This window comes from Wyeomyia smithii, chromosome 2 (genome assembly GCF_029784165.1).
Source record: "Wyeomyia smithii strain HCP4-BCI-WySm-NY-G18 chromosome 2, ASM2978416v1, whole genome shotgun sequence".
In the NCBI taxonomy this organism is placed as follows: Eukaryota; Metazoa; Arthropoda; class Insecta; order Diptera; family Culicidae; genus Wyeomyia; species Wyeomyia smithii.
This window is the reverse complement of record NC_073695.1, coordinates 190568704-190584500: the sequence shown is the minus strand read 5'-3', so window position 1 is coordinate 190584500 and position 15797 is coordinate 190568704. Positions and strand designations below refer to the sequence as shown.

Below are 15797 nucleotides of genomic sequence, written 5' to 3'. Positions count from 1 at the left end.
AATTTCAAATTACTAGGTCTATAATTCTGTCAACCGTGCTTGGGAAGCAATCATATAACGATCAATTAGAGGTCGAGTTTTGCGTTCGAATAATAAATTTACAATGTTCTGCATTTGGGAGGAATCTTAAAAGATTTTCCAATCTATTGTTGCTAGAACAAAGAAAATCCATCTAAAACTAACCGGTTTATAAGCATTTGAAATTGGACATATTTTTCACTTTTTCCGGTTTTAGATTTTCATTTTACACCCCTGTGTAGCCGAGTATGCAGCCGAACTTCCTGAGAGACGTAGCCCTACGTCAAAAAAAATTGACAAGACCTGCCAGGTATATTTTTTCTCCGTCATACAGTATGTAAACGTGGATGATTATAAATACTATCTCATATAATTCATAAAATCACATCACTGCGTTAGGGAAAAACACAAACATTTGCTTTCTTGCGAGCGGATGCAAGCCATATTGAAAACACACTCATCGCCTCATAGAAACTCGTTTGGACCTGTTAGATTATACAAAACTCGTGCCCATCTAGGAAACCCATCGACCGATGTTAAACTGGACGATGCGACGCAAACTACGTTGAAACAGTTCGGGATGTTTTTTGAAGCGCGTTAGTTTTCATTGTTGATATTATTCTTGACCGTGAGAAAAGACGCAGTTCGCACCGCATCGGTTCCAGCATAACATCGGCCATTTACGCATCGCCGGCAACTCTGGTCACTCGGTATTACATATCTTGACTTCGAAGTAAAGAGTGGAGAATGAAGCAGCGGTGTTTTCAATTAGACCTTAAATGATACAAAGAACCTACAGGTGAGATTCTGCGTATGTGTGAATAAATGAGACTGAAATAAACCAGATCTCTGCAACAATACAAATGCAGCGGGTGAAGACTCGCTACACATGCTCTGCGGCTCTTGGTTGTATGTTCCACTGCACTGTCACCGAAAATACAACACTGACTCTGGCACCGGTTTTTCAATCGTCGCTCTGCGTACCGGCGATATTACCACTTAAAATAGCGAATTTCTTTTTTCCCACAATCCGCGGAGTTTTGACCTGGAACCAACCCAACTGATGTCAAAACCCTTCTTTATTTGCTTAATTTTGACCCAGTTTTGACGCAGCACCTCCGAAGCGCACCGTCAAATTTGTTAGTTTTGGCTGACCACGGCTAGGGCTTAGTTCGTAAACAACTACCTGGTATCCCTTTTCACTTGCGTCTTAAATCGCAATGTCTTTTCTTTATTCCTGGGTAGATTTGCACTGACCCAGTGGAATAAAGAAATTCGCTATAACACTGAGTACCTGGTAGTTGCGAACCGCGTCATGTCGTGTTTCTACGCAAAAACCGCACCCGGGCAGCACAGTTTAGTGTTTTCATCATGGCTGGTAGCACCAGCTTCACAATTGTTCTGTACACTTAACAGTTGGCCTCGTGGTCATAAAACAAAATAGAAGGTCAAGCCCCGATAGTGGAATGCAGCATTAAGGCTTCACTTTTGACAACAGGTTTACGGTGAATTTATTATATGTCCTATCATCCAAGCCTTTTTCATGAATGAATATTGAATAGTGATGAAGTTATTATTCCAAACAGCATCGCAATGACAATTCCTATTTTAGAATTATTCATTATAATGGAAGCCCATCATCTACAAACACTGTTGGTTATTCTTTAATACGATGGCGATGCTCTAGATTTTTTTCTTACTTCTCTCAATCAAAACAGCACGTTAGTTAATCCGATCAACGATAAGCCGACGGAACATAAATTGTCATGACCATATACTAGTTCTGATCTGCAGTATGCGATCAGCTTCAACTCTAGTCACCGACTCGAGCTCGATTGTGCGCAGCTTTTAACAAGCTGCAATTTCTGACGAGGCGGCGAAGCACAGAAAATCTCTGAATGAATTTTATATCGTCGAAACAATTCGGCTGCAGGTACAAGAAGGAACTTCACCTGCGATACCCCCGCAATGTAGTGCAAATAAATCTTAACTGCAGTGCTAAGATCAGTTTACCGGCTGCGGGTCCCAAATCAAGCCATCGAGTGTCAAGATCAGGTTCGAAATTAACAACAACTTATGGACCATAAATTAGCGCGTCGGGCGAATCGTTTCAATCTGTGCCAGCGGAACTAGTGCTTGCCACTACTCTACGGGGTGGGCTGCGATTATTTATATTTCCACCAGGCTCGATCTCGTTACTGCAGACGATCAACGCAACGATTGGTTCTAACCGGACAGCTCGTGCTGCAGCGCTGTTCTAATCTTATATCTAATCGCTGAACATGCACTGGGGGAAAACGTTGCATCTTGCAGTATCTGTCGGTATAATGAGAGCGTGCGTCCAGTGTCAACTTATGGATGTTGGTGATTTGGCTTCATAGTGAAGTAATAAACGAGGTAACAACTGCTTTACCCGTGTATTGCTTTTGGCCGTACCGTGCCGAGGCGGCCTTGGTGAAGGATATCCAGCCGGATGTAGGTGGATTGGTTTATGGTGGCCACCAGGTAGGGATTGGAAAGGTTCGGATGTATGCTACTGGTCTCCGTTCAGAGACGGGCAGAACAGGCTCTACCAGGGTGGTAATATTAATATCAAACAAATCTCTTAAAACCATGAAAATTCGATTAACTTAAAATGCTTCATCTTCGGATAATAATGTTACGTTAATTGAGTCCCTCCAATTTAGGACTAATACATTTTTAATCGGTTGTTTGTTTTCGAACGACATGCAGCAACAATTTGAAATGTTGCAACTAGTGAAGGCGTAGGGCAGCGAACGAATGGCTCAACAGATATGTAGACCCTTAATAGGGGTCAAAAACTTTCGACACACGATCTAAGGTAAAACAAACGAATTAGTTGTCTTACCGATTAAGTCTCACTAAAACAAGGGTCCACCGAATGTTACTACACAGCGGTCAACTAGCTGGAGGGCACAAGTGGAAATAAGCTCCGTTGCATCGCACAATGCTTGTTGCATAACGGCAGCCTCCGTTGTGACCTTGTCGCGGCGTCGTCGGTTCAATCTGTTAGCCGAGCAAGCAAAGCTGCGGTATCAGCCACACTAAATGTTCGCGGTAGGGTCCGACTAACACTGATTGTAGGTAGGTAGATTGTTTTTGCGAAAGCTTCTACTGAATGAATGAGAAAAAGGCTTCAGCATGTGGCAGATAAACCCAATCTAATTGATTCAGGGAATTTCCCACACACGGGCGAGGAGAGTTGACAAGATAATTGTTGACGCTGGCGGAATCGTGTTTGCAGGTGAAACTGGTATCTTTCAACAGGGCAATTATTTAAATGCCATTTGGATCATTAGCTTCGGAATTGTAGTTCAGTAAACGCACAGCTGTTTCTAAAATGTTTACATCAAGAGATCTTCTTTTTAGGGATCAAGAGATCAAGAGATGCTTTTTAGGGTACTACCGGTTCGGCTGAGGCGCCTGTTCACCCATATAATTGATTGCAATTATCTATTTTGTGTTTGCTAGACGAATTTTGTGATAAGTTAGTGGTCGAATTTATGCTTCCAATTTATCACCCTCCCTGGAGCACGGACGGTTCAAAAACTGTTCCTCTCCATAAATCCTCTATTTATGTGCCAGTGTCAAATTACACATTCTAACTTGCTGTCTGTCGTTTTTAAGCCATGTGGCCATTGTAAAATCACGCAAGAGGTGGGATTTGGATGGTCGATTAAAAATCAAAGCACTTGATTGTTACTGTAATTAATTTATTTTCCACTAGCCTTTAAAAAGCGACGAAGCAAACACTTCCTCTTTTTGTGGCTGGAGCAGTTGTTCACAAACGCTCAACGGCCCCAAATCATAAGAAATCCAAGTTCCTTGTTTCTGAATCTTTCCCAGACCATGTAATTGTTTGGAAATGGCTTGGCGGGTAAGTCACAACACCAAAACAACCAGTTCCTGTGTTTGATATGGGTTTTCATCGAGCAATTCTTCCAATTTAGCGTCCTCGAAGGGTTTCGGCTTTCCTTTACGCGAACAGCCGTATACTCTTAAATTACCACTTTGAAGCTCTGTCCATTTAGAATCCGGAATAATAAATTCATCTGTATCTAATAAATAATAAACTGTATTTCAAGGAAAAAATATAAAAATACAAATACCACTTTTCTTGAGCTTTAGCTCCATTATTGCTCAAAATTTCTCGATGGGTCGGAACTGCGGGCATTTGGGTGGATTTATGTTTTTATCGATGAAATCTACGTTATTATCGCGGTATCACTAGATGACTTCCCGGCTTTAGTAGCAACTCGCCTAATCTGGCCAAAACTTCACGTGACCTTCATGAGCATTAATGAAAAATAGTACGCGATTTTTGAGGCATTCTTCCATGCACAGCTTCGAGTCCATCGTCTCATTCATTACGAACACATCACTGGTCTTTGCTCCGCATCCCTTGCCAAATCATCAGTTTTTTAATAAATTTGTCCACAAAAGCAAACTTAAACTTTGCAGGAACATCTTCTCGTGCCGTTGCCATGTAGAATTTTTTGCCAGGAATCTGTCTGAAATCGATCGATGAGCAGACATCCTTGGTACATCGTCAAAAAATGCTGGTACAATAACCCGCCCGCGAACCAATTCTTCGAACGGTACTGCGAGCACCAGAGTATTTTTGTGCGATTGCATTATTTGATAGTCAAGGGTTTGCTCTGACGGTTCTCGACACCTTCTGGCTCAGCTTGTGGTCAAATGTTCCACTATGACGCTTACCTTGAGGCACTCGCAGGCTTTTGAAAATGACTGTGTTTCCGTGACAGCCCAGTCCATACTAAATCGGCTCTCATTGTTTTACACAACTCTCCCTGCTTCCCATGCGTTCGGTAAGCAGTCAGACAGCGACTGACGACAGCACACAGATGTATGGCCAAACGGGCTGTTATTTTTCATCTCCTTATGAATGTTGGTTCTTCCAAGCTGTCGCTAATGACAGCCTTTACAACGCGAAATCCTTCGGCATAAATCCTAGTGATTATGATTCACGAGAGTAAGGCCGATACTATAATCCATGCGAGGTAGTGCGAAACACGTTTTTTCTCGTGTGGGAATAATATCAACAACGGGAAAATATATGAAACGTTTTGCTTCGTGTTTATCATGGCATCAGCCTAATAAAGAGGAGAAAAGAAGGAGTGCGATTCCAATATCATCGATGACAGCCGAAGTCGATCAGCAGGCTGTCAACAGCGCAGGTTAAACCAACAAGACATCCTCAAAATGAACAAAACTAGGCTATCATGTCTGAACGAATACATGCACAAGATAAACTGTCGTGTGCAACACATGACAGCTTCGTTGCCTGTGTAAGCTTTAGCTGAATGTGAGCTCTCATAAATAGTCTTGCGGCTGTTAGAGTAGAACGCGAAAACTGTCGTCAGTATAACGTTTGCGGTAAAAAAATGGCTAAAAATTGCCGATTTTCATGGGTTTACTTTAATTGCACTGACGAAACTACTCATGCATCATCAATCATAGTAACCCATGAGTTAGGAAAAAAAAATTGACAGCTCTATCAGTCAAACTCTAACTGTGATGGCGAAAAAAGTGAAGCTACTCCGTTCAGAAGTATGCGCGTTCAAAAAACGGTACCCCGCCGCGTCAAAAACGGACATCGTGTGGCATTTTGTGGACGCCGAATATGCCCATTCCGGCATCTACAACATCTTGACACTATTTGACAACGATCAGAGCATCGAATGAAAGCCCGGTTCCGGACGGCCAACGACCCTGAGCGACAAGAAGCTTCAAAGGATGCTGAAGAGGAAGACCGAGGGAAAAGTGGCTAAATCGCTGCGTGCACTTGACCGGGAGGTTGGTGCATGCGGTAAAACAGTGAAAAAGTATCTGGATAACATGGATATACATATCAGGAAGCGGTAGTCCCGTCCACTGGTCTCGGATCTGCAGGCAATGACGCAGCGACAGCGGTTGAATAAGATAGTCAAGTCGATTTTCCCAGCAAATCGCGACGTGGCAGTGGTGATGGACGACGAGACCTATCTCACTCTGGATGGCAACGACTGGCAGGGAACTTCGTATTTCAGTTCTCACACGAAGGAAGTGAGCTCCGAGGTGAAATTTATTCCACACATCAAGTTTCCCAAGAAGGTGCTGCTGTGGCTGACAATCAGCGAGAAGAGGATGTCAAAGCCGCTCGTCTTTCGCTCCGGGCTGGCAGAAGTTGCGTCGTTCGTCAAGAAATACCATAAGGGCGAAAACACGGTGTTCTGGCCAGATTTGGCGTCGGCGATCGTTGGAAGAGATGTTAATAAAATACCCTGTATTTCACGCACAACGCTCGTCTGTAAAACATATAAACAGTGTGCAGCGCAGTCAGTCCTCTTTTTCAGATTCCATCATTCTATCATCTACGCCGCACCTCATACTCAATTTGTAAGTCCCTTAGGGTGAGCATAAAAAGCGACTGTGTTCAATGTATTTAATTTCAAAAAAAATCATAACTTTTGAACCAGTTGATCGATTTTCAATCTTTTTGCATCAAATTATTACTAGTTATGAGAAAAAATACCAAAATATAAAGCTGGGTGTTTTTATATGCATAATGTAAAAAATTATTGAAATTTTTGTCTTGTTTTTAAATTTAATTTACTCAAATTTAAAAAATAACGTATTTTTAAAAATTGCTCCATTTATAGAGTCAAGTACGCCCTTCAAAATGAGACCAAGAGATATTTTTTATGTTAGCCTCAAAAAGAATGACATACAAATGAAAAACGTATATTTTTTGATGAAAAATATTAATAACATTGGGTAAAATTGAGCATTGCAAATTGTTTCTCTTAAAAAGCTCTAAAATTCGTTCAAAGATAGTTTTGAGATTAAACTTGAAATAAAAAAGTTAGAGCGCGAAATATGTTTTTTCAGTATAAATCGGTTGTTTTCAAAGATAGAGAAATTTTTTTTTCTACAAAGTTACTTAAAATTAATGGAGCTATCATATTTTAGAACAAATTTTTCTTTTATCTACAAAGATAAAAAAGTTAGATACATGATTGCATCGAAAATTTCGGTCACCCTAATTTTTGAAAAATTTTCAATAAGCGCTTTATCATATGTAACAACTTTGTAGAAGAAAGTTTTTCCGTATAATGTTGCTATAAAGCTCTAGACCCAAATTTCCCCCTAAATTTGGTTTCTGGACCATTGTGCATTGTCACATCGCTATTCCGTTCAGTCGAATTTTTAAGTAACAATCTCTGGTCGCGGCATAGAAGGCAAAGTCAAGGAAAAGAGAAAGTCCCATTCATCTCTTGCTGGTCTTTAATTCGCGGTAGGTTCATCGTCTGCTTCGCAGTGGAAATTATGCGCGTTAGTGCTGGAGTACCTGCCGATCTGGCGACGGTAAACTATCCTGCTGCAAAAGTGTTGTAATTGGCGGGGAACGCTGCTAGAGTTAATGATAAAACAAGAATCGTCCCGGGTCATCTTCAGTTGGCAATCTGCAATAACGAGGATTTGAACAAGCTTGTATCCTGCGTCACTGTTGGTTAGGAAGGTGTCTTGCGGAACATTCAAGCTGTTCTGTTTCCGATGAAAACAGGGAAAAAGTATAGTTCGATTATACCCCAGTTTTGTACAAACTAAAACCAACCGACCACATATTTTTAGTTAAAGCAGTTAAAATGAGTTTTTGCCTCTAATTAATTTGACATTACGTTTTCATTGAGTAGGATTCAGTTCCACCCACGCTGTTTAATACAGTCAAATGGTACTCTACCTACATCTGTGTTCCAGCGACATCCAACATTATTTTCAAATGACTTCAAATTAAGATTATTTGATTACTTTAATTAAAAACGTTTCTTTTTTATTGAAAACGTTTCTTTTCAAGGTTACGAATCACGAAAAAGGAAAGAAAATTGAAAAAATATTAATAACTGAAAATTATCGCTTCACTCCATTCAAATTGATTGACCCCAATCGAGTGTTTCCCAAACCCATTGCAAGAAACACATTGATATAAAATAGACCGTCGTCAATCTAAGTAAACCTTGTGGCACGACCTCTTCAATTATTTACCTCTCGATGTATTTCACCCGTCGCAAATGCTTTGAATGAAGCAAAAAACGTAACGGTAGGTATGTGAATACATACAATCAATAATAATATCTTATTGGCTACAGGGATTGAGCTGTTTGTCCAAGTAAACGATTCCTGGGATAGTACTCTAGGCATGGGTTGAGATAACGAATCATTAATATTGTCTCGTTCATATAGAATCATTGAAGAGTGAAAATAATGGTTTTTCATCAATCTAAATGCAAATCAAGACAAAGTTTCGTATCACAAATCGTTGAAAATAATCGCCTTGAAATTTACCTCTTAGGCTCTTTCGAGGCCAAAGACATATTTATTATCAGTATTATCGAACAGGTTAGGAAAAGTTGAGTCTCAAGGTTAAATTATACAAAAAAATGTTTTACTGCAAAAGTCCTAGACTGTACAGTCAACCTGTTGTGTATAATTAAACGAAACGAAACTCTAAAGACCAATGCTTAATGCCCAACACTTGATATCAGTCATTATTTCTACTAAGTAGCATTAATCATCCAAACGAGTAACGGTATGAGCTTTGTATATTTATCAAAATACACTCATTAGTCCGAAGCAGTTAGCATATTTGCAAACATGTCAAAAGAGTGAAACAGTTTCGTGAATCATGTACCTACATATGAATCAGCGCACTCGGCATACCGTTCAAGCTTCGCCAAGTCTAGTTACTCGCGCAGGCAGTACGACTCACTGAAGGTGGCAATAATCCTCGCTCTACATATCAATTTTGCAAAATTGATCGATTTCGCCTGATTTAATTAATGCTATCAGATCGCATTACGCACTCATACCGATTAATTTGCAAAGCCATATAAGTAACTTGCTCACAACTTTTTATCAGCAGAAAAAATATACTCAAACTACAGCTGCTGTGCGAATCGTATTTTCGAGCATCCACATCACCATACCATACCATACCATACCACGAACATGCACACACTAGCTCGTGCATATGGCAACAGGGTTGGCAAAAAAAAACATACAACCCAAGTACAAATTATAAGGAAAACGAGACTTAATGCATGCAAACAAACAATGCAACCGAATACACATCTGAAACAACACTTCAATGCAGTCTAACTCGATAGTCAATTGGGTTAAATGAATGAACCAGCGATCCTCCCTCCCCATGCCCTGCTCTCCCACGGTCAACCAAACACGAGCCTACCCTTTGCTACCTAGTAACCCACAGTTGCACACAGTGCAAGTGCAAGCTGCAAACGCAGCGATTTTGGGGCGCTGCATGCACGGCGTTGTCTGTACGGTTCTTGTTGCCTCACCACGCCACACTCTGCTACTGCTGCTGCTAATCCACCAACCGATTGCACCAGCATTGCACCACTCGGTCTAGCAGAAAGATTATGCAACCTGATAAAAAGGGCCCTCATAAGACCCGAAGTACTTTGCGCTTGTGGTTTTGTTCTATTTGGAGGTAGGTATTGTAATTTGCTTCGATTTATTTGTGTGTTGTTCCACATCTCGCCGCGTAGCGCGCAAAACTCGCGTAGGATTTCCAGCCTAACTAATGATATGCACCCGCTCTCATAGCACAGTGGACCTGATCGAGATTTTCAACCTGACAGCGCAGCTTCTGTTGCATATCGCGAGCCACTTAACTGATACAGTTTTGCGCTAGGTTCTCACGATGATTGCAGTCGCAGCAGTGCGGTTGTTAGCAGCTGCTATGCACCCCGTTCTAATTGTTCGGTTTTTATTCTTCGGATATTGGAGCACTGTCCAGCGGATACTTCATCGTAACGAGAGGCTAACTGGCAATTAAATTATCTTCTATGGTGAGTAAGTATAGCACAAGTTGAAGAAAGAATTTAAATTATACTCTATCCTAGTCCTGAATACTACTAGTAAAAATGCATGGTTTCAAATGCTTGTACTTACATCCGGCATGGCAACACTGTACGTGCAAAATATCGTCCATGACGCTGCGATGTATAAGCCAAGCCGCGTCATCTTGGCAAAGGGATCTGCGAAAAAAAGAGAAATGAAAGTGTTTATAAGTGCTCGTTGCACGCATTTATTTGTATGAAATTCGATCTATATTTGTTTTATAAACACATATATTTTTAACAGACATTTATATTTAAAAATTCATATTAGGTTGAAGGGTGTCAAACTGCATCATTTTTAAATGGCTGTAACTTTTTACGCATTGGGTATTTTCTATTGAGCATCTGAGTGAAATGGGTATTGTTGACACTATGTAAGTTCAGCTGCTAGTGCAATCGTTGCGAAGATGTATTCGGAAAAACAGATGTGGCGTAAAAAAATTCAGTGCACAAACCTCGGAAATCCGATTCTTTCTCATCGTGCAATCAGCAAGAAGCTGAGAATGGTTCAATCTACGAAAACTCGCGTTTTAAATAGGAACAACGAGCGTTTGACTATAGTCCGGAAAGAAAAAATTGCCCAAAATTGATCTCAATAGTGTAAAGGATCACAAGCGGTTAGTTCAAGCTTTTAAGAGGAATCCGAACAGTTCAGTTAGAGATGTGGCTAAAAACTGCATTTAAGTAAAACTATCGTTCAAGATGCAAAAAACGTGGAGGATTACACACGTACGAAGTGCAGAAGCCGCAGAATCGCAATGACCGGCACGGAAGCTCTACACCCAGATGTTGATGAAACCACATTGCTTCGTTATGGACGACGAGACATATGCAAAAGCAGACTTCCGGCAGCTTCCGGGGCTCCAGTACTTCACCGCTCATCATAAATTGGATGTTCCCGAGGATGTAAGAAGGCAGAAGGTGTTAAAGTTCGCCAAAAAGTACATGGTTTGACAAGCAATTTGCTCGTGTGGAAAGCGGAGCAACCCATTTGTGACAACCTGTACCCTTCAATGCCTCCAAAAACGTTTGGACGTTTTGGAGGAATGCCTCCAAAAACGTTTACTTCCATTTATGAGGTATTATGGTCCTCCAACTTTCTGGCCGGTTTTAACCTCGTGTCATTACCCGAAAGATGTTCTGAGGTGGCACGAGACTAAGGAAGTCAACTTCGTACCGAAGCATCTCAATCTCCCGAACGCACCTGAACTGCGGCCAGCTGAGAAGTACTGGGCTATCATGAAGCAGGCATTTCGGAAACATCCTAAGGAAGTAAAATCACAGGAGGATATGAAGATAAAATGAATTTCCACAACAAGGTACAAGACCTAAGCAGTGCAGTTCTGAGCAGTAAGAATAAGCAGTGTTAAGAAAAAAAAATCGTGCATGGGGATGTAATTGAATAAAACGAACAGTGAAAAAACAAAATAACATTTTTTTTATTTTACACTTGAAAGTTAGCAGACGATTGGTTAGATGAGTGAAATCAACCAAATCTTTTTTTATGCAGTTTAATTACGTACACCTTTTACAAGTACAGTTTCTTTACCCTTTACAAGTATAATTTACTTTCTATTATTTTCTTTACAGATTGAAATAAAGAATGAAGACAAATGACAACTACGTGGATACTTTCTCGAACAAATGCGTATAGCGCTTGTAAAACGCCTACAACTCATGTTATGAAAGCGGTCCTTAACGGTGTGGTTATTTTTAATTTATTTGTATACCTCCTCTGCCTGCGTGGTTAATCATGATCTAAATACTACAAGGTATACAGCCCTAGGGTTGTATGAAATGGTGACGTGGGACTAAACACTGTAATTAGAAGGATTTTTAGTTACAAAGGTTACAGAATCTGCAGACAGCAACAATACGTTTGTTCTGTGATTTAAGTATTTTTTTATACGCAGCCTCCCCATAAATTTTCTTTATAGAAATATATTGAACAACACTCCAAAAAACTTCGATTACACTTAACGATGTTGTGTAGTGTTTTTTTTGTGCGAACAACATTTATTTAAAAAGGCACAAGCGTGTCGTTGTTATTGAAGAAGCACCAAGAATTTCTCGCAATGCGTCTGAATCAGCATTAACTCTATTTCATCATAAACCAAATCCAACAATACCTACGTTATCATAATACATGATTTTGTCTTATTTAACTCTGATAACTATGAAAATAATTTTAAAGCCGTTACATAAGTTCACTCATAGAAAACATAAGAAGATATGTTTACCAAAATATCAACAAGTTCCAGCGAAAAATCATAACAATCAACAAATACACGAAAGTTAAAGTTCTAATGATCAATTTCTGTTTTTTGTTTGACAAGTTTTTTTCATTTGCCAACAATTACATTCACTGTATTACGAAGACAGCTAATATACGTATGAATATAATTTGTTAAGTTGAAAACAAAAGTTTATCATCTAACAATGTTGAAATGTGAAAAAAGATTCTGAATAGATTCTAGTGAATCAACAAAATATTGAAAAGCATTCGCTTCTATAAACTTTTATTTATTTATTTATTTATTTATTTCGTCAAACAAAAGTAGACTACATATGTTTAGAACTAACTTACATGCTATATGCTATTTATACTAGTGAGAGCAAAAAAAAGAGTTTATACATAATTGAATAATAATTTCTTCACTTGACGGTTTATTACAATGAATGTTTTCTATCGATTTAAATTGCGCGTTGAGTTGAAATATTGTTTTAATTTAGTTCTCGACATAGAAAAGTCAATTGTTTCACAGTGTTGGTTATACACTAACATCATTTGATTAATTGGCCCGTATTTAGCATAATTGTTTCGTTGATGATTTAAAGAAAACAAAGTCCGAGTTCGTAAATTTCTAGAAGGTACATAAAGATTGAGTTTTGATAATATTTCGGGTGAATCGACACGTTGAGATACGATATCGTTAACAAATGACATCATTGCGAATTCACGACGGGCTTTTAATGATTGGGTGTCAATAAGTCTGCAGCGTTCGTCATATGATGGTAGGGGAAATGACGTCCATCGTAGATTACGAAGTGCATATAACAGGAATTGTTTTGCACTGATTCTATTCTGTTTACATGTGTTGCAGAAAACGGAGACCATACAATGCTACAGTATTTTAAAAATGACCTGACAAAGGAATTATAAAGTGTTTTTATTGTGTATGGATCTTGGAAATTATAGCAAAAACGTTTTATAAAACTGAGCATGTTACTAGCCTTATTAATAATTGTATTGTAGTGATCAGTGAATGTTAATTTTGAGTCGAGTATGACTCCTAGGTCCCTAACTCGTTCACTTTTCTCTACTTCCTGATCTCCTAAGGAAATCATATTGCTTGGCATGTTTCTTTTTCTGCCAAAAGCCATCGAACTACATTTTTTAACGTTTAGCTGAAGAAGGCTTTTTTTACACCAAATGTAAAAATATTTTATCTCGTTACGAAAAATATTTACATCATCAGCGTTTTTAATTTCAATGAAAAGTTTAATATCGTCGGCATAAATAAGAATTTTTACATGTTTTAGAATAAAGGGAATGTCGTTTACAAATAATATAAATAGTAGAGGGCCCAATGAGAGCCTTGAGGAACTCCTGAGGTTACCTGAATAGGTTTCGATATTCTACCTTTTAATTTGACTGTTTGTTGACGATCTGTCAAATACGATTCAATCCATTTGAGTAATTGTGGATGAATTCCAATTTTTCGTAACTTGAAGAGAAGCAGGGGTATATCAATGCGATCGAAAGCTTTACTGAAGTCAGTATATAAGGTTTCAACATAATTACCTTTATCCATTGCGTTCAAAGAGAAGTTAATAAGCTCGAGTAAGTTAGTTGTTGTTGAGCGCCCTTTGAAAAAAACCGTGTTGCGTAATACAACTTCTATAAATTTGTATTTTCAGAAATCTACACTTTTGATCACGAGTTATTAGTGAATATCGAAGATAAAATGTACAAAAAAACTGATGACCGCTGCAGAAATGCTCAGTTCTTGTTGAGTAGTTTATGGTTTTTTTTAAGGGTAACCATAGCAGCATTGCAGTTTCTCCTTGATAAAATAGAAGTCGTTTACCACTGCAATGATAGACGACGAGAGAACAGCGGCACTCTGCTTCACATAATATGTATATTATACTGTACGGTACTGTTGCTTTTACCAGCATGTTTTCTTTCAAGACATCAGTTTTTATTACGCTCTGGCAGCAAGTTTAGTAATTGTTCTAGTAAAAAGCTTGTTTCAAAACTTTTCGAAAGATCTTTACCTTCGAGACTTCAAATTAGTCTAAGTTCATGGAAGCAAACTTAAATTGACCTGTTGTTTGATATTGATACAGAGAATATCACAGGGAGTGGTTGGTGTCCATTCACATCGTCTGTGCTCGCGTGTGATTGGTTAATTGTTCGCGTAAATTTCCTTGTAACTTTTTATCAATTTTCACCGTTGAGCAGTGAAATAATAATGATCACTAGCGTATTATAAAATTGTTACACATTTTATCTATTCAACAATATACTGGTTATTGTTATCCATCATGTGGTTATGCTGTTATTATCGTTTGAAATCTGACGTAACATTTGCCAGTTTCGTTTCCTATTTTACAGAATGCATCCCAGTATAGAAAACAAAGACGTAGTCCCACGTCAAAAATAAAGTGACTGTTCCGGAAAGACCATTTCGAGCATATGCCTATAACCAAAATACCCAAACTATACAAATGGCCTGTGTAAGTAATTATATGAGTTTTAAACCAATATTTGTAGGATTCTGTTTGAATACTCATAAAATTCCTTAATTGTGGAACATGTGCCAAACCAGATATCCAGAAAAAATCTTTCGGGGCATCGCTGATTTGACAGTAAATAAGTTGGTGAATCTGATGAAAATTGCAGAAGTTACAAAAATTTTAGTTTGTGGGTGTCCGGGTATCCCGTCAGGCACGTAGGGGGTACAAAATTCAAGTCCTCTCCACCTTCACCTCCTCTTTTATTGCTATATGAAAACTAATGTTATCAGAAGAAAAAGTCTCTCATTTTTATCACTATTAACTAAGGTGAACTATGAAATTTCGTCATATGAAACTCAAAAAGGTCCAACGCATAACGGGTAAAGTGAAAGATTTCGTATCCGAAAAGTTCTCATAACACGGTTCTCATTCAAGAATCCTAGTCCCACAATCTAGGCAGTCTTGAGGATTTCTTTCCAGGATTCCTTATTGAGGACATTCACGATTTCAAAGTGAGGAAAAAATCAGCGCGTAAAGAATGTCTAAACGGACCGCAACTGAGATAAAACTTAACCTTAATTTTCTAATATTGTAAAATATATTGCATCCACTTGTCTAAAATGTTTACAGAGACGCGAAAGATTTATTTTCAACTGGGAAGCTTTTATCACCTATATAAAGTTAATAGAAACATTACATGTATTATAATACTCTGTCACATTAAAGTTCTACGATGGAATTTTGAAATCACAATGTGTAGAACCACAATAATTAACATTTTTCATACAAAATTAATTCTATTTCCAGTACAAATCGGATTGTTCACAAATAGGTGTATATTTTTCAAAATGAAACCTAAAGATTCCTACTTTTGGATTTTGGAAGGATTCTCCATATGCGATTCAAACAGATTCTTTACGTATCGTAGAAACGATACCTTTCACAATTCCATCACCGAGTCATGGGTGTTGTGAGAATTCTCACTCAGGATTCTATGTGTGATTGATTCCTAACAATGACAACCTCCTAATTTGGCTTCGCTCCTACTTGACTGGCGGTCATATGTCTGTAAAACTCGGTAAATTTTTCTCG

General features: G+C 38.7%; 1 protein-coding gene across 6 annotated transcripts in view; it reads right to left on the bottom strand.

The window, feature by feature from the left end:
- Positions 1-15797, bottom strand: part of LOC129720721 (A disintegrin and metalloproteinase with thrombospondin motifs like) — a 379962-nt gene that overhangs the window by 282011 nt on the left and 82154 nt on the right. For all 6 annotated transcript variants that reach the window (XM_055672349.1, XM_055672350.1, XM_055672351.1 and 3 more), the window contains exon 2: positions 10015-10100. In XM_055672349.1, coding sequence (XP_055528324.1) covers positions 10015-10086 — 72 coding nt within the window. In that variant the 5' untranslated portion in view covers positions 10087-10100. The remainder of the gene's footprint in view (positions 1-10014; positions 10101-15797) is intronic.